The 26,683-nt window shown below is 43.3% G+C and overlaps 3 protein-coding genes across 3 annotated transcripts in view; 1 reads left to right on the top strand and 2 right to left on the bottom strand.

Moving 5' to 3' along the window:
* Positions 1 to 1,271: 1,271 nt before the first annotated feature.
* Positions 1,272 to 8,249, bottom strand: cdadc1 (cytidine and dCMP deaminase domain containing 1). The gene is made up of 11 exons (XM_083986404.1): positions 8,061 to 8,249; positions 7,535 to 7,632; positions 6,774 to 6,951; positions 6,431 to 6,689; positions 5,747 to 5,953; positions 5,557 to 5,660; positions 3,530 to 3,579; positions 2,650 to 2,819; positions 2,376 to 2,565; positions 2,210 to 2,249; positions 1,272 to 1,506 (listed from the first exon to the last, which is right to left on the bottom strand). Exons 1-11 carry the CDS (start codon positions 8,158 to 8,160, stop codon positions 1,406 to 1,408), a joined length of 1,497 nt encoding a protein of 498 aa, XP_083842530.1. The 5' UTR covers positions 8,161 to 8,249; the 3' UTR covers positions 1,272 to 1,405.
* A 794-nt stretch (positions 8,250 to 9,043) lies between these two features.
* Positions 9,044 to 19,161, bottom strand: rcbtb1 (regulator of chromosome condensation (RCC1) and BTB (POZ) domain containing protein 1). The gene is made up of 13 exons (XM_083992142.1): positions 19,103 to 19,161; positions 17,492 to 17,801; positions 17,214 to 17,364; positions 16,140 to 16,306; positions 15,365 to 15,523; positions 13,988 to 14,095; positions 13,512 to 13,654; positions 13,216 to 13,279; positions 12,505 to 12,631; positions 12,286 to 12,412; positions 11,422 to 11,573; positions 11,186 to 11,316; positions 9,044 to 10,483 (listed from the first exon to the last, which is right to left on the bottom strand). The coding sequence occupies exons 2-13, from the start codon at positions 17,615 to 17,617 to the stop codon at positions 10,343 to 10,345; spliced, it is 1,596 nt and encodes a 531-aa protein (XP_083848268.1). The 5' UTR covers positions 17,618 to 17,801; positions 19,103 to 19,161; the 3' UTR covers positions 9,044 to 10,342.
* A 6,648-nt stretch (positions 19,162 to 25,809) lies between these two features.
* LOC311001151 (fibroblast growth factor 14-like) overlaps positions 25,810 to 26,683 on the top strand; it is a gene marked incomplete at both ends in the record, with an annotated part of 38,412 nt that continues 37,538 nt past the window's right edge. The window contains one exon of the mRNA XM_083992153.1: positions 25,810 to 25,903. Coding sequence (XP_083848279.1) covers positions 25,810 to 25,903 — 94 coding nt within the window. The remainder of the gene's footprint in view (positions 25,904 to 26,683) is intronic.

A 26,683-nucleotide genomic window follows, 5' to 3' on the forward strand; every position in this document is an offset into this window, starting at 1 on the left:
AACATGTATACTGGTGTTGGACCTCAGTGGAGACTTGCCTGAAAACCTGGGGTTTGAAAGTGGCTGAGTTTTTTGGTTTGGGCTCTTTGTTTAAGCCAGAGTAGCTCATGAGGCTGCACACAGCAAAATTACGAGATTTTGATTCTGCTCCTACGGTGACGTCACCGTGGAGCCTGCTTTCATAAACACATCTCTCTTCCACCACCCGACTTCCGCCGCGCCGCCATTTCTTATTGTTTTATTTCCCACTGTAGCGCTGTTATTTCGTCACTTTATTAAGTTTTAATAATTTTTCATGCGAGAAAGTAAGGGTTTAGATCCCGAATATGTGGTTAGTTTATCCAAATGACGGCTATTTAGAAGTTTTCTCCGCGTTGGGAGAAGTGAAGCTCCAGCGAGCTGCAGACAGAGGAGCGCAGGAGTGACTGTCAGCAACCCGCCTGCAGCGCTCGTTTAGCCAGCCGAACGACATCGTCATGCCGCCGGAGGAAACGGTCGTTAATTTATTAAGTTTTAATAATTTTTCATGCAAGAAAGTAAGGGTTTAGATCCCCAATGTGCAGTTAGTTTATCCAAATGATGGCTGTTTAGAAGTTAGCTCCGCGTTGGGAGAAGTGCAGCTCCAGCGAGGCAGAGGAGCGGAGAGTGACTCGTCAGCAACCCGCCTGCAGCTGCTCGTTAACCGGTCAAACTACGTTGTCATGCCCGCGGAGGAAACGGTCGTTAATTAACTTACCCGCAGGTTTGTAGAGGTTTACCGCCGACTAGTTAAATTCTTTTTAGGAGATAAATGTTGGTCTCATTAATGAAATCTAACAATTGTGGCAGTCGTATTAGTTTGTTTGAATGAAAAGTGAAGCTTCACACAGAGCAGCAGCAGCTTTGCACCGGGGCTCTGTAGCCTACGTACAGAAATCACCACATTTGCATCATGTTTTACAATGAACCGATTAAATTTTGTTTTATTTTATGAAGTTATATATGGTTACGGTACACGACAGAGAGCAGCATAGTATGCGGTTTCCAATACAGCCTGCATGTAGCCCACTGGGCTCTGTCCTTCCTGCGTCCAATCAATGCGCGCCTCATTACATATTAATACAATGAACATCCGGACCAGTCAAAACCTCGCGCTTACTCTCACGAGAGAAAGTTGCAGTATGAAAAAGTGTCAGAACAAGCTCTATGTTTGAATTTAAAAAAAAAAAATGTTTCCAATAATTTTTAAGAACTGATTCAAAGCCATTTAAGGGGGATTGGATACATAAAAAACCAGGTGATGACTCCTTTAATGCGTTTCTACAAAAAACGCCTCACTTGTGGCACGTGAGCTAAAAAAAAAACAAAACACGACTCTGTGTTGTGGTTGTCGGAGTGTCCGTTAATCCGTGTGTCCACCTGATGCTCAGCTGACCGGAGGTGAGTCATGGGATGTGTTCACGCGCAGCTTCTTGTTGCTGTGGCTCTCCTGCTCCGTCTGTCTGCTGTGCTTCCCCACGCAACCGTCTGCAGGAAGAAGACACACGAGTTAAAGGGATAGTTCAACATTTTGGAAAATTGGCCCATTGCCATAATCCCTATAGTCACAGCAGTAGGTTCGTTACCTTTAATTGTCGGTGCAAGCTATTTTTAGAACGGCGGAGCAGAGCCGCGAGCTGCTCAGAGCTACGCTACGGAGGCTCATGGGATTTCTTGGTTTCCCTCATCAAACTCATCAAATACACAATCCAACAACTCCAAAACGCTCTGGTTGACAAGTTGTGACCTGCACATTCACCACGCTATGAGATAATAACACAACGTTACCAGACAGAGTTGTTTTAGAGGCAAATACAGAGACTGCTTGATGAAAAACTGTCCCCGACGGGAACGCGCATCAGCAGTTTTGCATGAATTTCCCTCTAAAACAACTCTGTCTGGTAACGTTGTGTTATTATCTCATAGCGTGGTGAATGTGCAGGTCACAACTTGTCCACCAGAGCGTTGTGGAGTTGTTGGATTGTGTATTTATTTGATGAGTTTGATGAGGGAAACCAAGAAATCCCATGAGCCTCCGTAGCGTAGCTCTGAGCACCCGTTCTAAAAATAGCTTGCACCAACAATTAAAGGTAACAAATCTACTAACTATCCCTTTAATCCACCTATACTGGAGTATAAGGACACACACACACACACTGCCAAAATAAGAGCCTCATGAGTTGGAACTTACTGGCAACAAAAGGCGAGGATGCTGGCGGGCTCCTCTGCCACTGTGAAGACAGAAAGAAACGTCAGATTCCTGCAGCGGGAGTCTTTGAACGCACCATGAGCAGATTTCAGTGTGAAACAGACAGAACAGGTGTGAGGTGTGTGAGGTGTGTGAGGTGTGAACCCACTATGTACTTGCTGACGTCCTTCAGGCTGCTGAACCTCAGGTAGGAGATGTCTCCCTTGTCTTTGTCCATGTCCTGGTCGGTGGTGTAGATGTGCGTGACGCCGGCTCCTCTGATCAGCGGGACGCACTCGTCGCACGGACACTTCGTCACAAACATCATGGTGGGCTCCCCGGGCTTGATCTCCCGAGTCCTGCAGAGGAACAAACAAAACCGTCAACCCACTACTTTTTACTGCTGATGGTGATGATGCGTTCAAGGACCTGAACGCTCTGACCTGAAAGTGAGGGCGCTCTGCTCCGCGTGGACGATGAATCTGTATTTGCGTCTCTGCCGGTCCTCCTGCTTGGTGTCCATCTGGGGGTACTCTGCGTACTGGGAGCCCGCCGGGTAGGCGTTGTACCCACAACCCACCAGGTAAAGACGCCCCGTCCCGTCACAGCCGGCCTGGGACCCAGAGAGCAGGTCGTTAAGTCAGGCTAGCCGTTTCCCTTTACTTTCAGTCTTTGTGCTAAGCTACGCTAATTGCCTGCAGGATGTGGCGTTACGTTCAGGGTTTATTCAGCTTTTTAAAAAGTGACACAGGCCACAGTTATTATAGTTCACTAAATCTAAGACTAGCAGTGAAAAGATTATTTAGTAAACTGAAATAAATAAATAAAAAAACTAAAATGAATGAGAAACTAAAGCTTAAGCTAAGACTAAGACGAAATAAATACTAGTCAATTCCTGCTTCATCACTTGTTGAACTCACTAAAACTAAACTGAAATAAAAAAAGCATGTGAGATATTTTATACTATATAATAAAAACAGAGATAAAAAGATGGGAAGTTTTGGCAATAACAAAAACTTGAGATGAAGATTTAATATAGTTCAATGTTTTTTTTCTTTCTTTTGTTTTTGATTTGAGTTCTGAGTTACTTAATCATTTATTTATTTGAGTTATGATATGAATTTATGGTGCATGTACAGTATTAAAAGTTGAGAGATCTGTAGTATGCACATACTGACTATATGTTTTGATCTATTTCTATGTTGTTAGATGTATGTTTTGTTGTAGATGTATGTTGTTGAATATGTGTTGTTTTATGTTTGTTATTAAAAAGGGGGGAAAAAAAGAAAAGCAAACTGAAGAGAGACATTAAGCCGAGCTCACCGAGACTCCTCTGGCCCAGATAACAGCGCCCACGCCCACTTTAGGGTCCTCTGGAATGACAAGCACAAGTTTCTTAGAGTGAGAAGCTGCTGACAAATGTGACAAAAAGAATCGTTCAAAAGGAAACGCCTGTCACTCACATCACCGTCCGACAGGTTTCTAGACGACTGATGACCTTTCTATCTGTCACCAAAGCTAGAATGTGGTTCACTGTCATCCAGTCAAACCTGAACGTTCACATACACTCAAATCAAATTTTTATTTGCATAGCGCACTTCAAACAACCTCAACATTATAATCAAGTGTCAGAAATATAAATGACAGTAAGATAAACAACATGAGTCACCATCACTCATTCTTATTCATTGTGATGATACAATGAGGACATTGATGGATTATCATGACCGCTGAATGATTTTATAATAAATAGTAGTGGGGCGGATTAGCTCAATATTTTACACCAATCGTTCACTTTGTGATAAAAGCATGAAATTTGGTGGATGTGTTGGTGAATATGTTTCAAACAAATCTGGATATTGGGCCACCCCAAAAGCGCCCCCTAGTGGCCGTGGCAGCTATTTGTTATGCAAATAAATGAATGATGAATAAAAACTGCCCTTTTAATAATACCAACTGGTGATATATTGTATATTGTTGGAAAGCCTGATTAGACACCTTTACAACGAGGTACAGCTTGTAAGGATTGTGCGTTCATGGAGTGAGCAACGGGGCTAAACGTGTGGGTAGCGCACCCCAACAATGTGCATCCCCTGTGGGGCGGATTAGCTCAATGAATCACAAGAATTGTTTATTTTGTGACAGAAGCACAACATTTGGTGGAGGTGTTGATGGATACATTTTTGAAACATGGTTTTTAAGGACCCTTAAGGTGTCTACTTAAGATTTTTGCTTGTTGCCCAGGTCAACTAATGTCCCATGGGGGTTTTTTCGGTGGCCATTTTGAATTTATGTCTGCACGAATGGCGAAAACGCCAATTTTCATAACTCCTCAACCAGACATCATACAAAGACAAATGAACACACTTTTTCCAATAATTATGACACTATAATACATAGTTGGTATTATTAAAAGGGCAGTTTTTATTCATCATTCATTTATTCGCATAACAAATAGCTGCCACGGCCACTAGGGGGCGCTTTTGAGGTGGCCCAATATCCAGATTTGTCTGAAACATATTCACCAACACATCTACCAAATTTCATGCTTTTATCACAAAGTGAACGATTGTTCAGCTAATCCGCCCCACTATAGTTGATTTTGTCTTTTCAAACCACATACATTTTTTTTAAATACCCACACTTGGTATCTTTGTTTTCAGCACAACTTCATCTATATGATCTGATAATTATTTTTCCACTTTAACTGTCTTTATTAACACAATGGGCCAAAACACCAAACCTAAATTGAAAAAACAACATATAACCCCCCTCCGATCCAAGTTAGACAGCTCTGGTATTTGTAAAATACAAATTTCAATTTTCATTTAATTATCCAGTAGTTGAGGACATTTTTTTTTGTGGAATCATCAAAAGTTAACTTTATTTACTTTTTCACAAAAATTTTAAAATCAGGTGCAAAATATCAATGTATATATGTTGATTATTTGACCAGTTTGAATTGAATTTAAATCACATTTTGTTTCTGAATCCACCAAACTGCTGGGATCAGAATAAAACGGTTTTTTTGGATCAAATTATCCCAATGCTACCAAAAAGTTATAAAACAACACAAACTGAGGGTTTGATCCGGATTAAAAACAAGATTGGATAACGTGACCCGATCCAATCTCAGAATCCGTTTTTAGTTTTGAAACGACCCATTTTCAAGATTTTATCCGATCCATTATCCAAAATCCAATTAGATTAACTTTTCAACAAGTGGAGAGAGTTTCAAAGACGCTTTTTTGACTGGAAGGTGCTATAGCTTCATGTTTACGGCGCTTTGAGGACGTCATGTGATCTGATCAGAGACCCCAGAGGGTTAAGGAAAGAGAAGCCGAGCAGACCTGTTCTGTAGGCCAGCAGCCGGGCCTGGATGATGCAGTGACGAGACACTTCCTGGGAGACTCCTTCAAGAGGTGGCGACGTCTCAGGGGTCGGACACCGTTCCCTGAAAGACAAAAACAAACAACTTTATAACAAGCGTCTATAAAAAACCGGGAGCCGTGGTCTGGTGGCCGACTGAGCGTTCCCGACCTGTAGAAGCCGTGGCGCTGCAGCGGGACGCCGGCCGCCACCGCAGCCAGAACCTCCACCAGCTGCCTCATGTTGGTCCTCAGGTTGGAGAAGTACGGCTCCACGCAGAAGTTCTCCAGATGCATCCGCCTCAACACGTCCTGGTGCTGCTGCCACGTCGCCACCAGGAACCGCCTGGAGAACTCCTTCACGAGTCTCAGTCGTTCTCTGGAAAACACACGGAATAAAAACAAAAACAGATGAAGAAGATGATGATGATGCAGATTTTGAAACGTTGTGCATTGTAGTTTGATTAAACTTCAAAGGGGCTCCAGTCTCGCTTTATGCACATTTTAGTCCGTGTGCATATTTCATGAGCTCCTGATGACTTGAAACTAATGTGACTTGTGGCAAATGAAGAAGATATTTCGGCTGCAGATGAAAGACATTCAGCATATTTAACGTTTGATTCGCTGATTAAAGCACAGGCCTGATTTCCACTGAGCGCACGGCGTGCAATCAAATTGCTTTAGGAGTTCCGGGGGGGGTCCAGCTGGCAATGGATTTTCATATAACGGCGGCGGATAGAGTTCACTTTTGAATGGTCCAAAACACACACTATGAAACATTCAGATTCCGGTGAGTAGAAGATCGGTGAATTATCGATTTTGGGTGAAGTATCCCTTTAAGCGGTGTGTGTTGTACCTGTTGTAGAGTTCCTCTGCGTTCAGCTCTGGTTCATCGTCGGCCACTTTCTCCATGAAGTCGCAGCCTCTGGACGTCTCGCTGACGTACTGAGCCAGGCCGGGCGCCAGCGGCTGCAGCAGCACGCAGATGTGAGGGCGGCTGTTGGACTTCAGCTTCTCTGTCGCCACGGCGTCCAGCTCGGCCTCCTCCGTGATGCTGGAGCGCAGCATGCTGACCTCAGGGTCTCCGGGCCAGAAGGAGATCTGACCGACTCCAGCTGGAGGAGAGACGACAGTTAGAGAAATGTTTTTTTTTTAAATGCATCGTTTCAAATCGGAGATGGTTTCAATCTGCTCCTCACCGTTGATGATCATCTTGAGGCAGGTGGCGCAGGGTCTCCTGGAGAAGAACAGCTGGCACTCAGCCAGGCGGGGGCCATGTTGGATGATGGCCGCCTGCCCCGCGTGGAGCTCAGGTCCCGAGCAGTGGAGTCCCATCACCTTGCTGTCCCGCACCACCACCAGCCCCATCCCACGCTCCTGCAGCAGCAGCACGGACCGGTCAGAATCAAACTCACCCTGACTGAGATACATCATGTGGTGCATAAACTTAAAGGGATAGTTCAGCATTATGGCAAATTGGCCCATTGCTCCGCTGCTCTAAAAACAACATGCACTGACAATTAAAGGTAACGAACCTACTCCTAAAACTATAGGGATTACGCAATGGGCCAATTTGCTAAAAATGTTGAACTATCCATTTAAACTTTATTTATTTTTATAGCACTTTTCTTCATTCACAGAGCAAAGAAACACTGGAGCTAAAATCTAAAAGACGAAGACGGTGAGATAAGATAAAAGATATGAAATAAAGTACAATACCCTTAATCTTATAAAATGGAATTAATAAATGCTCCTTAAAAAGGTTGACACATGGAGTTAATATAATCTAAAAACAGTGAGATAAAAAGCATCAAAATTAAACCATGTAAATAAAATAACATAAAATAAAGATAAAATCAGGTAAAATCTTGTGAAAAGAAGGATAAGATAAGAGCATAAAAAGATGCAATGCAATCAACAACCTATCACTGTGTTTGCGTGTGTGTGTTTGTGCAGCGACCTGTGTGTGTTCGTCCTCATGTTGTTCCCGAGGAAACAGCTCCATCCACAAACTCAACAGGGTGAACAGATTGACCTTTGATAACCTGGAGCCATGACCTGCAGGAGGAGGAGAAGGAGGAGATAAAGGAGATGCTGCACTTTGCTGGATAAATGCAGATGTTCAGATGCAGCAGGAAAAACAGGGTCATGTCTTTATTCTGAACTAAAATCAAATCTAAATACCAAAACCATCAAAACTGACTGGAACAACTGCATGAACTGGTTACTTTTTATTTCTAGCATTATTAGAATAAAATCTATAATCTGTGAATATATACAGTCTAAAAATGGATCATAACACAGGGAGCAAACTAAAGCTGCTACACATGTAATATGTATTTGTTTTATTTGTGTATTTAAATAAACAGCATAATAATGTTTTAATGTTAATGTGATACTATGTAATAAACAGGAGTAATATACATAATATTATTTCTTGGTAAACAGAAGCAGAGAGCAGCTCAGCTAACACATTAGCTACTCACCAGGAGCTCTGCTGTCGGTCTGGGTGCTGCCGTCCCTCCTGTCCCGGTTCGGTCCGGATTGGCCCGCATCGGCTCGGTTCCTGGTCTCGCTGCCTTCCATTCACCCGGACCAGCGCTGTGTAATGAGGTCACACCTGGGCTAACCTAACCCCGACACCGAGACCAAGGACAGCTGTCAAACTGCAGCGCTGCATGCGGCTGCATGGATGTATTATAATAGCTTCCGGGGTGTTTTAGAGGATTTCCGGTCTCTCAAAAAATAAAAGCACCAAGTTCCAACTACAGTCACGTTTGTTGCTCCAGACTCATCACAAAACGTCGAAAAGCAAGAATAATATTTATGTGGTGTTAAATCCACTTCATTTAATTATTTTGTTCAACTAGATACTCGTTATGGTTCTTAGCAAACCTCTTATTTTGAAGTCGAAAAAGCCCCTCAGCTGGACTGCACATCAGTTTATTCCTAGGTTTCATTTTTCCAAAGTTTTCCAATGAAAACGTGACTCATGAGTACTGAGTAGTCATATATAAATATGATAGGTTGTATTATAAATTATAATACAACCTATCATATTTATCATCTATTATAATTTATAATAGATATAAAACTTTGGAACTAAACTTAGATTAGATGCAACAATGTCTGAAACCTAATATAAAAGGTAAGAATAAACTAACTTAGTACAAAATATGCATGAAAATGGGAACAAATTAGATTTACAGTCCTTTATTTATTCACAGAATCATATCAACTCTGAAACTGAATATAAAAACAAAGTAAAATAACACGTGCCAGATATGTAACAGCAAAAGAAAAGCACAATTGTAATGCTGCTGTAAAGTTGAACTGATGCATGACTGGTTGCACTGTTTTTTTTTTAACAAACTGGTCCTATGTAAATAAAAGCTTAAGAAAGCATAACAAAAATAGATTTTCATCTTAACACAACACTTTTGTTTGGTTTTTTTTTTGTGGGTTTTTTTCCAGTTTGCTTTGCAGTTTTCATATAAAAAAGAAAAAGTGTAAACCTGCTCCTCATTTCATTAAAACAGAAACCTAAACTCAATGCTCCTATATTTATCGATTTATTGTGCTATAATAATAATAATAATAATAATAATAATAATAATAATAAAAAACTGAGGCGGTACTCAAGTTCAAACCAGATAAAACGTCCTCTTTCAACCATCTGAGTGCATCAAGGAATAGAAACCTGACAGAGGAAACTGAACCTCAGCAGACTTACTGACCTGAACTCACCTCCAACTCCTCCTAGATCATCACAACATGTAGTGGTGCAGCAGAGAGGAGGAACTTAGACCTGTAATCTTACCCTGAAGCAAATAAAATATGAAAAACACTTATTTCTACTGACTCAAAGCGTGTATTGCTTTAGCTTGCAGTGTTTGTGCGGGTTCAGTCCAGTGCATTCTCACTGTATCTGCAAAACTACTTAAATAAATCATGAAGGAATGTACTGGTAAAGCTACTGCCCCCTCTGTTGCTTTTTAATGTAAAATAAAATCCTTTGACTTTGTTATCTAGTCTTTTCTCCCACAGGGGTTTGAAACTATTTCAACTGTTACAGTTTTTACTGAAAAAACAAAACAACTGTAGTTTCTTAAAGTGCAACAGAGCAAACATGGACGTCAGGCAGGCGGAGCTTAGCAACAGAGAAGGAAAATATCACACACCTCTCGTCCTTGTCCACAGCAGCTTTAGAGCATTAAGTGTGAATTTGACATTTCATATGGGTAGTGTTGCCTGAATACGCAAAAGCCTGAAAACTAAATACTGTGATACTAGTGTCCTGGCCAGTGTGAGCCCTTACCTCAGACCTGTGGGTTTTAACATCTGATCACTAGTGGGCAGCTTTTAAACCCTGTCACTCACCCAACAACACACTGCTCCCTGTTCCCTCTCTTGGTCTTTGGTCTTCGCATAATAGGGAACTTTCCCAGAGGATAAAGGGAAGAAGAGTGTTTTAGTGCATTTAAGCTCGAGGAAAGAAGCGAAAATTCAAGTATACACACACACAGCATGTACAGAATACAGTTTGGTTTGTATAGTGACTCCACAGGAAGTGCTGATCCGGTCCAGTATCTCGTGAATGACGCTGCTTTATGTGCCAACAGCAAATGCAAATGCATAAATCAACTGCACTGTAGCTTTTCTCTCAGGAATGTGATCAGAGCAGATGTTTTCTTTTCAAACCACATCCTTTAGTCAGAATGTGGTTTGTAGTAAAAAAACAAAAAAAAACTAAACACAGGAGTACCACTCAGTTCTTGAAGGCTCCGCAGCGACTCGCTCTGCTGATGAACTCCTTGAGCATCGCTCCGTCCACCTGCCAGAAGGCTCCGGTCTGAGTCACCTGAGTCAGATGGTTGACACAAAACCTGAAACAAAACTCTTCCAGGTCCTGGAGAAAAGAAAAGAGAGACATAATAAATAAAGAGCCGGATGAGAATATGTAACAAAAATCTGTAGTAGTAATAATAATAATGCAGAGAACAGAAGAGAAACTACACAACAAACTCGATCTCTCTGGAGACAACAAAGCAGCAGCAGCAGCAGCAGCAAACACACAACGGCTCAGTGTGGCTGTCGTTTCTAGAACAGAGGGGAATGTGACACCGTCCGCGCAGTTCACAGGCTGAACACTGGGTGGCGCCTTGTTCTTTTTGCTCAGTAGAGGAAGTTTACACAGCTGTGTACAGCGTGTGTTAGGGTTGGGCAGTGATATCTTAAAATAGCAACGTTATCAGTTTCATTACCGTCGTTAGTGCACGATACTATCAACTAAATATAGTTTATTTTACTGTCTAAATAATCAGTGTATGTCCAGCAGCTACATGTGTATGGTTGAGTTTTCAATTTTCGGGAGATGTTTGATAAAGTTGATGGACGTGAGAGGAAAGGTTTTTTTTGTTTTTTTTTTATATCTGTGAACATTTAATACAGGCTACCACTATAAACTGTGGCGCAGAATGTATATGTGAAATGCATATGTTTGTTGAAGCTCTGCAATTTGTTTTTCTTTTCTTTTTTTGACAAACATAAAGACATAACACAGCAGGCAAAAAACAGTAGAGAGTTAAATAAGAGATAAATTGTGTGGCACCTCTGCGTCGTATCGGATGGCGGCAGACAACAGGGTGAAGGCGTTTTCCACGGTGATCCCGCTCTTGATGATCTGCTGACACAGACGTTTCAGACGGTTCTCACAGTAAGAGGTGGCCAGGTCCAGCAGGCCTGCAGACACACACACACAACAACAACAACACGTCACAAACCAGACAAAAAGAAAAGTGAAAGATGGATGTTGTGTTGTGTTGTTGTGCGTGAGTGAGCGCTGACCGATGGCGTCCTCGGGGGGAAGGTCGACGGTGTCGGTGTAGAGGAACTGCAGGAAGGACCTGTAGACGGGGTAGGAGAACTGTCCGATCTCGATCACGTCCTGCTGGTCCTCCGTCCACTGGGAGCGGAACATCGATCGGAAATGCTCACACCTATTGGAAAAAAACAATCACAGGGGATCAATACGTGTCTGTTGTTGGGATTGTCTGCATTGTCTGTTTTATATGACATCATTTGACTCTTTGATAGGGCTGGGATGATATACTTTTCTCCCGATTCGATTTTTCTACGATTTTTTGGATGCCGATTCGATTTAAATTGCGGTTCTACGATATTGCAGATTTTCTCGATTTTTTGTCTGCATTTTGAACACCAGTGAAACAGTTGAATGATTATGATTGTCTACAGACTATTCCAGGGAACCATATTTCCCCCAAAAATACACACAAGTCAGTTTTTAAGATTTATTCAGCAGCAATATACGTATATGTTTACTCTCTTTTCAAAAGCCTGGACTGCATAAAAGAGGCAAAAATAGTATAGAATATACTAGTATAGTATAGAAAAAACAGGCTTTTGAAACCTTTCTGACAAAATGAGATATAGACTGAGGTGAACTGCTACATTTTAACATTTATCTACACACAAATACTGCAGGAGCCTATAAATGAACATACTCCATTATAAAGGGAACTTAAACCCTTTTCAAAACCTGGACTCTCTGTATGTAAATAAGACGAACAAATGCACATTGCACAATATAAAAAAAAAGAAAAAAAATTGATTTAAAAATCGTCAAAAAAAATATCACGATACTTATGTGAATCGATTTTTTCTCCCACCCCTACTCTTTGACACACTCACCTGATCTTCAGCACAGCTTTGTGAACGTGAATGCATTTGCCGTCGACGCTGAATTTAAGGTCGGCCGTCTCCGGACTGTCAAACTCTTTCCTCAGAGCCTCGGCCACGGTCAGGAAGTCGTCGTGCTCTGGAGTAAAAAACACAACACAACAACAACACTGTGAACAAAGACAATAACCACACACACAAGATCAACCTCTCTCTCTCTCTGTGTTTTACCCAGGGACATGAGCCTCCACATGACGGAGGGCGTGGCGAAGCAGGCGAAGACGTCGTCGGTGTTGGTGAAGTGTGTGAGGTGAGGCATGACGATGGACTGACCCCGGCACTGACCCCACATGTAAACCTGGAGCAACACATCATACCACCTCAGTTCAATTTCAGTTCATGTGAAACATTCAAAGGGATAGTTCAACATTTTTGGCAAACTGGCCCATTGCCATAATCCCTATAATCATAGGAGTAGGTTCGTTACCTTTAATTGTCGGTGCAAGCTATTTTTTAGAACGGCGGAGCAGAGCCGCGAGCTGCTCAGAGCTACGCTACGGAGGCTCATGGGATTTCTTGGTTTCCTTCATCAAACTCATCAAATACACAATCCAACAACTCCAAAGCGCTCTGGTGGACAAGTTGTGAGCTGCACATTCACCACACTATGAGATAATAACAGAACGTTACCAGACAGAGTTGTTCTAGAGGTAAATGCAGAGACTGCTTGATGAAAAACTGACCAAGAAATCCAATGAGCCTCCGTAGCGTAGCTCTGAGCAGCTCGCGGCTCTGCTCCGCTCTTCTAAAAATAGCTTGCACTGACAATTAAAGGTAACGAACCTACTCCCAAAACTATAGGGATTATGGCAATGGGCCAATTTGCCAAAATGTTGAACTATCCCTTTAAACAGCTGTAGACAAGATGAGCTGCTTGTGTACCTGGCCGCTCTGCGTCTTGGCTGCTGAGGTGTGTGTTGAATGGCAGGCGGCCACTTCCACGATCCTATCAATAGACACAGCTACATGTTAACACACACACAGACACACACAAAGGCTGTGTTTCTATGTATAAACACTGTTGTTGCTGTGGTGGAAACTGCTCTGAAGTTTGTGTTTATGGAGGGAAGACGACTTCCTTCTCTCTGCGCGCCACCTCTTAAGACCAGGAGGAAGTGAGGGGCAGGAAACAGGAAGGTGGAGTCTACACACAGGAATGGGTGAGACGGCTCCTCTACCTCTCTTTGTCGGCCAGGATTTGCACCGGGCTGAGGTGGTTGGTCTTGTTGCCGGTGCCCAACTGGCCGTAGGTGTTTGCGCCCCAAGCGTAAAGCAGCCCTTCATCCGTCAGCGCCAGGCAGTGGCTGTAGCCCGACACGATCTGGAAGAGCAGAGTGTAACGGTGTGAGCTGCCAATTACCTACTCTATTACTTGTTTTATTTGTTCGGATCCCCATTAGTCTTCCTGGGGTCCAGATTTAAAACCAGTACATTTAAACATACATCTACAATCACAATACGAAAAAGACAAGACAAGTCAACCTGCCTGTCTGGTGGCATACAGATACCGGTATGTGTATGAATCATGATTGTGTTTTAGCTCACGAGACAGGAGGCTGTGGTTGTGGTTCGAGATAATCACCAACTGGATGAGTCGTTGAGTCATTGGGTTAATTTGACAAGCGGTCGGCGTGACAACAGCCTGCTGGCTCACCTGTTGGATGCACAGCCCCTGGAGGCCGGTGAGGCGACAGGGCGTCAGCTGGTTCCCGTTGTTGCCGACACCCAGCTGTCCGTTGCCGTTGTAGCCCCATCCGTACACCTGGATACACATAAACCCCCCCCCCTCTTTAATATATGAAGCTCAGATTTCACACCGATCCTTAAAGGGATACTTCACCCAAAATCTATATAATTCACCAATCATCTATTCACCGTCATGCCAAGGAAGGGTTTGGAAAACTTTGGGAGTCATCAATCAAAACGCTTTGGGAGTTCCAGGGGGGGTCTGGCTGGCGACGGGTTTTCATATAATGGCGGCGGATAGAGTTCACTTTTGAATGGTCCAAAACACACACTATGAAACATCCAGATACCTCCATACTGCTCGTCTGCACTGACCCAAGTGTCCTGAAGCCGCCACATGAAAAGGTTGTTCCGAAAAAAAGAATTTGATCTCTGCTTTTAGCCTTTTTAGCCTAACACTATGAAACATCCAGATACGTCATACTGCTCGTCCGTACTGACCAAGGGGGCAGTTGTCGGTTTGAAAAGTGAAGCTCACTTCCGCGTTCAAAAAACTGCAATCCCCTTGGCTTCCTCTGGGGGCTGGTGTCAGAAAGCAGCAAATCACCATAGACCCCCATGTTAAAATCGCCGACTTTACATCCTCAATAAACATGATCAAAGCCTGGTGTCAGCACATTTTTTGGTCTCAATCGATAGTTTCTACCCCCGCACACACTCTGAGGGGGGTAATTTTTTTAAAACTCTACCGTTTTACTGTTATTAGGTTAAAATTCTGGCCAATTAGGGCGCGGAAATGTTGAGTGACAGGTCCGAGCAGCTCCGTGGACAGCTGCTTCGAGGCCAGTGGGCGGGTTCTCGGCCGGCCAATCCAACATGGCGCTGTTCAGGTTGCCATATTTGAGCCACAAAAACGACTCCCCAAAACCAATGGGTGGGATGCTACGTCCATATTTTTTACAGTCTATGGTACTGACCCAAGTGTCCTGAAGCCGCCACATGAAAAAGTTGTTCAGAATATAATAATTTGATCTCTGTTTTTAGCCTTGTTGTAGCAGTAGCTCCCAGTGGCTGCGTGAAATTTCATGTGGCGGCTTCAGGACACTTGGGTCAGTACAGACGAGCAGTATGGAGGTATCTGGATGTTTCATGGTGTGTGTTTTGGACCATTCAAAAGTGAACTCTATCCGCCGCCGTTATATGAAAAGCCTCTTAAAGCGTTTTGATGACTCTGAAAGTTCTCCAAACCCTTCCTCGGCATGACGGTGAGTAGAAAAATTGGTGAATTATCGATTTTGGGTGAAGTATTCCTTTAAAGCTTCCACCGTGATGCCATCGTCCTCACCTCCCCGTTGTCGACTAGCGCCATGGAGGAGGTCTGTCCACAGGTGATGCCCACGGCGCTCTTGCCCTGCAGGCAGCCCGTCACCTTCCTGGGGTAGGGCTGGTTGGCCGTGGAGCCGGAGCCGATCTGCCCACAGTTGTTGTAACCCCACGCAAACACCTGGAGCATGGAGAAGCACCACGAAAAAAAAAAAAAAAGACACAGTTAGTCACACCTCACATAGCAACAGCCTCCTCCTCCTCCTCCTGATTACCACGCGCACACACGGAGCCTAATTAGCTCTAATGCCTCAGGGTTAATAAATAAGCTGCTTAGTCTGACCGCAGCTGCACAGGAGGTTCAGGTGTTCAAGTGACCGTACATACAAAAAAAAAAAACACATAAATACAGGTGTATGTAAATACGTTAATGTCTAAATCCAGTGTTCTTATTCATTCAGATAAAACCCAGTGTCATTCATGTGTTGACTGACATTTCTTTAAGTATTTTTCCATGCACCAGCTGCACCATGTTCTTGTAACAGGCTGTCTCCTTCTAAATCAGTGACTCATCATTGATGTGCACATGTCCAAATGTCAGCGATAGAAGATTAGTACACAACAGAGTCATAGCTGAGGTATCATACCGGATTTGATTTGATTTATTCTATTTGTATCTCCATTAGCTGATCAACTATTCTTCCTGGGGTCCGGTTAAAACATGTAACAATAGGAAAACACAATCAAAGCGTAAACAAAACAAAACTATGAATTCCAACATGAAGCGGTGGTGTTACCTCTCCATCCTGAGTCAGCGCCATGGAGTGATGGGAGCCGCACGCCACCTCCTTCACCTTCTTGTTCTGCAGGTTGGCGGTGACCAGCACCGGCGACAGGCCCTGGCTGGTCGCCCCGTTTCCCAGCTGACTGTAGCCGTTGTGGCCCCAAGCAAACAGCTGCCCGTCTGCAAAAATTAAAAGAACAAAAAGCATGTGTAATCTTTTGCCTTTATGAAAAACATGACATTACTATGACATTGGTTGTTATTTCTAGGCTATTTCTTGACATTATCATGTAATTAATTGTTATTTCTAGGCTATTTCTTGACATTACTATGACATTGGTTGTTATTTCTAGGCTATTTTGTGATATTATCAATAAATTGTTATTTCTAGGCTATTTCTTGACATTATCACGTAATTAATTGTTATTTCTAGGTTATTTCTTGATATTATCACGCAATTAATTGTTATTTCTAGGCTATTTCTTGACATTATCACGCAATTAATTGTTATTTCTAGGCTATTTCTTGACGATATTACGCAAATAATTGTTATTTCTTGATATTATCACGCAATTAATTGTTATTTCTAGGCTATTTCTTGACATTACTATGACATTGGTTGTTATTTCTAGGCTATTTTGTGATATTATCAATAAATTGTTATTTCTAGGCTATTTCTTGGCGATATTACGCAATTCATTGTTATTTCTAGGTTATTTCTTGATATTATCACGCAATTAATTGTTATTTCTAGGCTATTTCTTGACATTATCACATAATTAATTGTTATTTCTAGGTTATTTCTTGATATTATCACGCAATTAATTGTTATTTCTAGGCTATTTTTTGACATTATCACGCAATGAATTTTTATTTCTAGGCTATTTCTTGACGATATTACGCAATTAATTGTTATTTCTTGATATTATCACGCAATTAATTGTTATTTCTAGATTATTTCTTGATATTATCACGCAACTAATTGTTATTTCTAGGCTATTTCTTGACATTATCACGTAATTATCAGCCTGTAAATTAAAGGGTGACTCTGCATTTTACTTATGCGGTGTTATGATGAGCTAACTACCCTCTGTGGCCAGCAGGATGTGAGGTCCGCTGCCGTAGCTCAGGCTGACGACCTTCTTCCCTCGCAGGAAGTCCAGTTTCTTGGGCACAATGGTGCTCAGGCTGTCTCCTGTGCCAAGGCAGCTGCTGCAGTTCACTCCAAACACAAACACCTGGAGATGAAGAACCACACGTTGGGACACAGACGGCTCCTGCTGCTGCAACATGAATCGGATGCTATTTGTGGATGTGGATGCATGTGATGCGACGGTGTAATCTAGGACACTCTAGTCTCCTCACCTCGTTTCCATGGGTGATGTAGATGGCTTCGTTAGCGGAGGTTCCAAAGACACAGGCCTGCCGGAGCGTGGCGAGCTCCTCGGCGCTCAGCAGGGAGAACAGAGGCCACTTGCTGACGTCCACCATGGCGCCGACGAAACTCAGCCTTCCTTTCCGGGGAGGAGGAGTCAGGGGCGGCAGAGGGGAGGAGGAGGGAGGAGGAGGACCGGGAGGGGGATGACGAGGAGAAGGGGGGACTTCAGGAGGAGGGTTTGATGTCGGCGGTGGTGGTGGAGGTGGCGTGCAAGGGGCAGAATCATCCCTGCTGACACTTCACACAGGACGAGAGAGAAGGGAGATGTGAAAACCAAACAGAGCAGACACACGAGAGCTTCTACAGCAACAACAACCGAGATCTTCTGGTATGAAACTGAAACTGAAACTGAAAATGAAAATGAAAACAACCGCAACTCATAAAAAAAACATGGACAGAAGATGCACACACAGAATTACATGCAATCACATATTATGGTCCTTAACCTGTGTTGACAGTGAGAACCAGAAATGTGTCTTACAGAAACTAAAAGGTGAATTCCTGATCTAAGTCGTGTCTATCTCATCCTACGGTATTAAAGCGTAGCATGCAGTCAAAGCAGCAGTAATCTATAGCAGCGAGGCTTCATGACTCACAGGACCAAATTCTACAGAAGCTTTGTTTCCTCTATAATAAAGTTTTTTGTAAGTGATTGATTGGACAGAGTGCGGGAGACCCTTTTTTCCTTGTTGACTCCAATCCCATGCTCTAACGCACCTGCCTACTTAAGATTTTTTTTAGGTCTGCACCAGCCCTCATACCTACTGTAGAGAATAGATAATAGCTTTGCCATTTCACAGCAGACACATGGAACTAGTTTGTATTTTGTTTTGACCACACTGGCTTAAAAAAAAAAATGGCTCCAAGATACAAATAGAAGTGTCAAAAATGTTACAATCATCCCTGGTCTCCCCTATTTGAGTATGTTAAAGGTTTCATTAAAGCCTGACTGGCCCATTAATTCAGTGACTACTGTAAACTGTCCTGTCATTTCCTACAGAGTATGTAAACATGCAGATAGAGGTTGACAAAATAATAATAATAATAATATGTCTAATTGTCATAATGATTACCAATAGCTAAATAGACCATATATTTAGCTGGATATGTCCCTATTTGACAGACAGTGGCTTGGTTTGGGTCAGGACTAGTTAACACATCACCTACTGTCGCTCTGTCACCGAGCCAGGAGCTACTGCTGTCTAATCCCACAGTCTCTTTACAGCCTGCTGATACAGTAACATGAAACTGTATTATACATATCCATATATAAAATAAAATAAATCAAAAAGCACGACAGCAAACTAAATGGCAGTGAAGCTGAAGCAGATAAACAGGAGAAGCTCGATAACAAGCGCTTTTCTGCTTCTTCATACCTAAAGCATCGCTCCATGACAACGAGCCGACTGGGAAAAGACACAGACACAGACACACACAGTGACAACATTTAAACACGACATATAAAACACACACACGTACACGACACGTTAAGTTAACTATGAATAATTGATAATTATAACCCCGTATAGACTGTTTACCTGGTGTTGTCAACAGAAGCGCTTGTCTGGCTGAACTGCGTCGACTGCTCTTCTTCCTCCTCTTCTTCCTCTTCGTCCTCTACGGCTGCTGTGTTTCTGGCTCACTGAGCTGCTGCTGCCCCCCTCCGGCCGCCACGGGAACTACAGCTAGTCCAGATGTGGGTCGGATGTGGGTCGGGTGGAGCTCTGAAGTGTGGGGAAAAGTTTAAATACATATAGTTTTTATTCCTTACTATGTTTTGTATAATTTGTCTAAAAAGAAAAGATTCCTGTGTGCTCAATTGAGAGCTGGTATTCTTGGTCTTCATATCGAGACAGGCAGATATGTTGGCACAGCAGACGATAGAATTTGTAATTTATGTGACATCCAAGAGGTGGAGAATGAAATTCATTTTGCGTTCTACTGTCCTTTTTATGACTCTATAAGACAAAAATTGTTTAGTGAAGTAGATCCAAATAACGAATTTGTGTGGTTAGACAATGCTGAGAAGCTAAAACTTCTTTTTCATTTGAATATTTTTTGCATTTTCTTTATTTCTTGAAAAGGCTTGGGCAATGAGACGAAGAGCGATATATAGCCTAGTTGAGGACTGAAAGTTAAATTGTTCATTTATGTCACACCTGTGTGGCAGGTAACACCAACAGGAAGGACTGTCTAGTCTTTTTTTTGTATTTGTTATTAAATGTTATGTGTCTTGTAATCTCATATGGGATGGGCCACAGTGGTGGCATAACATGAAAATAAAAAAATTCATTCATTCATTCATTCCTTACTTTGATTTCCTGATTTACTTTACATGAAAACGAGGGGTTTATCGTACGGATTTATATAATCTAAGTTGATACATATGAGAAAAAAGACTTGATCAAGTGGAATAGACTTCATGTTTTTGATGAATTTGACTTTTATTTTTTAATAAGTCACATCGGCTACATTTTTTTTCCAGTAAGAACCATTTAGTATTTCTTATTATTTCAGTAAAAAAAAAGGTCTTATATAAGAGTAAAAAAGATGATTAGGATAATGATTTGTCTAATGTCTGGGTGATTTTTGTTTACGTACAACCGCCTGCTTTGGCTCTCACGTTGCCCCACTCGTACAGAAAAGTCACATGTCATTTCATTTGTAAAAAAAAAAAACATCCAGGAGCACATTGTGTTTATTCTGAAGATTCACATGTGATGCCTTCAGAGTTGCATGTGGTTTTCAGAATCAATAATCAATAATCAATCATAATAAAGAATGTATTCTTGCCCTATTCCGACAAAACCTCTGAAACTAATGTAACAGACAGTGGATTTAATGTGTTTAAATGATGAATCCAGGCTCAAACATACACACAATTAATTTGTAGTACTTTATGTAGCTATTTCTTCTCAAACACACATAAATAAATAAAGGACACTTGTTGATTATGCACACGCTGACGTGTAGTTCCCCTTGTTGACCTGCAGGTGGAGTACGACCACACAGATTGGATGTGCTGCATCATTTGGGATGATGCTCAGTTCAGTTTTACTGTAATCATGATTTCATACTGATAATCACATCAGTTTGTAAGTAGTGGCTCTCAGTGGAAGATGTTTTCATTCAGTGGTTTGACAGATTAACTTCTCAGTCTGATGATACAGCAGCAGCAGCAGCAGCAGCAGTTCCAGTTCAAATGAGGTAAACGTGCTAAAATCAAAGCTTCAGAGCCTGCAACAGCCTGCAAGTGGAAGGATTTCTGGTATTTAAAAAAAAGGAGAATGAGATTAAATATGAATCAGGACTCTCATTTCCTCTTTGTGCTCCACTCTGGTCTTGCAGTCGGTGCGGTGGCTCAGAGGCAGGTTATACGATCTCCCCTGCTCACTCCATGTTGTGCTTTTTCCTCTTGACGCTGCAGACAACAGATCAATACATGAGCGGCCTCAGTGCTGCTGCTAACCCACTTCTACACACTGTACTACAGACACACACCCACACTATGCCACTCCAGTGGAGGAGAGCCAAGGGAAGGAGCCGTAAATATCATCAAATGCTTTTCTTTCTTTCTTTTTTCCAGTTCTGTTTATATTATGATTTTTCATGTTTCACATCACAATTCATCATTCACATCCATTCATCTTTAAATTACAACTGAATCACACAGCAGTAGCCTATATTTGTGATTCCATGAATAATACAGATATGAATGATTGGTCCTCCCACAATAATAGCTGCTGTGATGAAAAATCTTGTGATGTTTTTCCAGCAAAACTCTCTTGATCGTGTTGAATTAGAAGTTTTCCATTGTCTCTCACATGAATGTTCCCAAACTTCGAGGTTTCCTTCCCTCTCCCATTTCTGTTTTACATGCAGTGAGTTATTTGCTCAATATAGATTGAGAATATGACACTAGAATGACATCACGAGACATTATTATATAGATTAATGTCTCGTGATGTTGTTCTAGTGTTATATTCTCAATCTTATATAAGAATATAAAGTGTATAATGAGAATAATGATGTCATTCTAGTGTTTTCTACTGTTTATACTAAGGCTGAAGAAGCAACAGGTTCTAGAAAACCACTGCAACCAGATGACACTAAAGTGTTTCCTTCTCTCTCCCAGCCACTGTTTGTGTTTGTGTGTAACAAGCGCACACACACTGTGCACACACACACACACACACGGTGCGGTGCGTGCAGCTGCGGCTGTTTGCTCACTGAGCTGAGGCGGCTCTGTGCACACACACAGATGATACTTTGCCCCCGCGACGACAGCGATCCCACTCCGCAGCCTTGAGCTCTTCAGAACAAAACGAGTCGTGAACGGAGTGTGAAAGGAGAAATCTGCCAGCCGTCAGTCATCCTGCGGTAATGACCGTGTGTGGGTTTAGTCCGTGTCTCAACGTGTGTGTTGTCTTTGTTGTGATCCACAATACACACACACGCGCAAGACAAATTGAGCAGGAGATGTGTGTGTTATTGTGTGTGGTCATTATATCCTGGACTCATTTGCCGCCAACACTGCAGTGCAGCTGAGAGAGAGTTGAATGGTTTCTGGAAATTCTGTGTTTTTGTCTCCAGCCTCTGCAATAGTAAAAAAAAAGAAAAAAAAAAGAGAAAATATTATGCACAAGCATTCCTACCTCCCACATATCACTGTGTACAAATGAGACCACCTGCTTCTTATCATTACTAAGAGGATTCTTTGTTGAAAGTGATTTTTCCCATTAATCTTTTTCCTTCTTTTCATCATCTGCATCGACAAAGCAGCACCTGATCCCTTTCTCTTTTCTGTGGTGAAACAATCCATTTGATTCTGCAGCGAGTGGTTTACTGGTTTAATATGAAACAGATAAAATCCCTCAAAATCATGACATGAAGAAAGAAACACAAGTTACAGCTGTGATCGTAGCACAACAAATTATTAAAAACCCCTCAATAAATGATGTGTCATTTGAATAAAAGTGCTGTTTCTATTGATCTTCAAAGGCAAAACATTAAAAAAACAGTAATAGTGAAAAAAGAACAGCTGGCAATAAAAAACATATTTAACTCAGCTTGCTTTAAATTTCTCTTTGATTCCTGTTGGGAGTGAATGGCTGTGCCCACACTTTCTGTTTTTGTCACTTCAGAAAAGGGATTTTTTGTGTTGTTTTTTTATCACACTGCAAACATCAAAGGTGTTTCCTCCATTAAAGACTCTCCTCTGTCCTTGGTTAAACTGCTGTTTTTGGGTTCAGGTTTTTATTAACTGAGTGATTCAGACTCAACAGAAGCAGAGCGCTCTCTCTCTCTCTCTCTCTCTCTCTCTCTGGAGACTTTTAAAAGCCTTTCAAGATGCCACAATGCTCTGAGGGATGTCAGAGTTGTATTAACCCTTTTACTATCTCTCTGTGTGACTGTGATCATTTCTATCTACACTGTAATGAAGTCGAGTTGGTTTGTTTAATTTAATCGGTCAGAAATGTCAATGACACACACACACAGACACACAGAAACACACACACACACTGTTATCAGGCTGCAGAGAGCTCATGTGTGTGGTGTCAATAGGATAATGGAGCTGTCAGCCGATGTGGATTCAGCACTCTGGACAGCTCCACCTCGGAAAACCACTGCAGCGCTTTCACTTTTAAACACTGACAGTGAGTCCATGCACATCCGAGTGTGAGTCAGACACAACAAGCTGCACACACACACACACAGACACACACATACACACACCTCAGTCAGCAAAACGCTCTCTGACTTCAGCTGTTTCCCAGTGACCACGCAGGAAACCTCAGGAGCCCCCAGTGCTGCAGGAGAGGAGTCGTGCAACAGGTGTGTGCAGTGGCTGATGGGAAATTGATTGAACTGCCTGCCTTTTCCCAACAGGGGTTTGGAGTGGAGTGACGTCTTTCTGACACAAAGCAGGGAGACACGGCTGCATGGAGACAGACTAGGTATCTACGTGGTTGTGGTCTCCTGCCCGTATCAGTGACGCCATCTCCCCCCACACCCCCACCCTCCCCTCAGCGTTGCCGGTTACGGGTCACATCCAGTCAGTCCACATACTGACGGTGTGGGAACCACATGTCTACGTAACTGTGAACAGCTGCTCTCAGAGGGGCTGCATCAAGCTGCATGCAGGCAGACCGGAGGTAGCTGCGCCTTCACAATAAAAGACCCGGGAGACCTAAAGCTGCAAGAGGCTCCATCTGAAGGTCTATTTGAAATAAACAATGGTTAACCATCACTAGTGTGATTGGGACAGGTGATATGAGGAAATCTAGGTGATTTTTTTGCATTTCAACTTTAATTTGCTCCACATTTTTGCTTTATAGCCAATGTATTGACTTAAATGTCTACATAATGTTGTTGTGTAAAAATGTAGAAAAGGCCTAAATCACATGAATAAGTACACGCTATTAAGCATTAGTTAAAGGGATACTTCATCCAAAATCAATAATTCACCAATTTTATCACCGTCATGCCAAGGAACCCACCTGGAACTCCTGAAGGGTTTTGATGACTCCAAAAGTTCTCCAAACCCTTCCTTAGCATGACGGTGAGTAGATGATTGGTGAATTATCGATTCTGGGTGAAGTATCCCTTTAATTTACTCTACATTTTTGCTTAATGTATTGACTTAAATGTCTACTAACATAATGTTCTTGTCTAAAAATCTAGAAAAAGGCCTAAATCACATGAAAACGCGGTAACTTTGTAGTACCCTATTAAGCATTAGTTAAGTTATGAAATACTGAATTCATCTTTGACAAGCACTAACTGTATTTATAAACTTCATACTAATGAGTATCCATGCGTTATAATAGAAGAATTCTGTATTTATTCATGCCTAATAGTGTGTAAGCGACTTATTATAAAGCTCTGCAGTCTCCTTAAAAGTTAAAATGCAGTTCAAAACTTCAATGTGTAGATTGGGGTATTTTATTTTGAAGGGTGCCAACCGGAGCATGTGTTGTGTTGAACGGCTCACACTTTGCTGCTGGTTGGGTATAGATAGTCAGTGCACCTCCTCGCGCCCCACCGGCCGTCGGTCGTCTCGAGCGCAGCGGAGGAAAGACGCTGAAGCAACAGAGAAGCGCGCGGGAGGAGCACGAGCCGGAGCCGGTCTTCTTCTTCTTCCTCTTCTTCTGCATTTAGTTTCCTGGAGTGTCAGCAGAGCCACAGTCCAGCTGCTCCTCTTCATCAGCAAGGTGAGGAAGAGGAAGAGGAGGAGGAGAGAGGAGAGGAGAGGAAGAGGAGAGAGACAGACAGCAGCAGCAGCAGCAGCAGCAGCAGCAGGATCTTGGCGCACTGGTGGAGCTTATGGATTATTGAGAAGTGGAGGCCGAAACGCGGATCAAATATTCATCAGGACTTTTTTTCCAAGAGGGAAACACAGCAGAGTGGGACAGAGCAGAGATTCCCTGCAGTGATTCTTCACCTGGCTGGTCCCACTGACTGACCGGAGATCAGATCAGATCAGAGAGCCAGCGCTGCTGCTGCTGCTGCTGCTGCTGCTGCTGCTGCTGGAAGAGGATTCTGCATCTAGTGTGTGTGTTTGGAGAGGAGCCCCCCTGCTGCAGTACTTGCCTGCTGCTGGTGTGAGTACAGCAGCTACGGGGATGCCACCGACTTGCCGCTGACGGACACTCGGGTAAATCCGCACTGCTCTGCTCTGCTCTGCTCTGCCCCCCTCCCCGGACGGACGCACCGACCCCTGCGCTCCAACACTAATATGCAATGGTTTTTTGTGCAGAAGCCGACAGCTGCTGCAGCGTACCGCCGACTTCACGCTAGCGCCGCCGCATGCAGCAGCAACAGCAGCAGCAGCAGCAGCAGCAGCAGCGACCGCTCCTCCGCCGCTGAGGACCACCACCACCGGCCTGGGGGGGGGCAGCCGGGGGCGGAGAAAAGCGCCGCAGCGGTTGCTCTTTTCGACGCGGAATACGTGTGCCTGCTGGTTTCTGGGCTCGTGGAGGAAGAAGAGGAACCGGGCGAGAAACCGGGCTTCCTGCTCCTGTTCTTGTCTATGGTGCAGATCGGGGGGGGCAAGCACCGCCGAACTGAGCCCGACAGCAGCTGGCCGGCTCTGCTGGCATGCAAACAGGGGGGCGGACCAGCCCCCATGCGGTGGGTGAATTTTAGGCTGCCGCATCCGGAGCGCCTCTCGTCCCCCACCACCACCACCACCTCCTCTTCCTCCTCCTCCTCCTCCTCCTCCTCCCCCGTCTCGGCCAAATCCATGCGGTTTATTTGGAACAACATTTTCAGCAAAGGATCGCATATGCTGCAGTGTCTTTGTGGCAGGAGCCTCAAGAAAAACAAGAACCCAACTGGTGAGTTTGTTGCTCCAGGTGATGGAGAAAGACTTTATTGCGTGTCTGAGCCTCTGAATGTGTATGTGTATGTGTGTGTGTGTGTGTACGCTGTGTGTGTTTCCTCCTGAGACTGCACTGTTCGACTGCTTGCTGGTGTTTCTCTGCAATCGCAGTTGTGCAGCAAGTGAGTGCACTACAGGGAGGAGGAGGAGGAGGAGGGGGGAGGAGGGGGAGGGGTTGTGGGGTGATAACTTATTAGCACAGGTAGATCCAGTGGCAGAGCGTTTGGGAAGGGGGAAAAAAAGAAGAAGATTGGTTGTGTTGTGTTGTGCTGCAGAAAACCAAGTGTAATGCAGCATGCAGACAGTCACCTGCACATGGCCTTATTTAGACTTCCACTGTGGATGTGTCCTGAGTGGGGAGTGGGAGAGGAAGAGCCCAGACTCTCTCTCTCTCTCTGTTTCTTCTTCTTACATCTGACGTTCAACATCTCCCCCTCCTCCTCTCTGGAGATCCTGGACTTTACTTTCTTTCTCATGTTGCTGCCAACGGTGCAACACTTGTCCGTCCTCGGAGGCTGGATGTGTTTGACCCTTCTGTCACATGTCTCTGGCTGTATTCATCAGGGTGCAGGGATGATACAATTAAGAGTGAAGGGGGCCTCTGTTAGATTTGCCAAGCTTTGTTCTCCAGATTTTTCCGCCGCCGTCCTGCGTGGGGGAGGGCAGGCCACAGATTGACACTGGCAACTGCATGTAACAGGAAGTGGACGATGTTGATGTTGACATTATTGGCATA

The sequence above is a fragment of the Trachurus trachurus genome (genome assembly GCF_905171665.1).
Source record: "Trachurus trachurus genome assembly, chromosome: 2".
Lineage (NCBI taxonomy): Eukaryota > Metazoa > Chordata > Actinopteri > Carangiformes > Carangidae > Trachurus > Trachurus trachurus.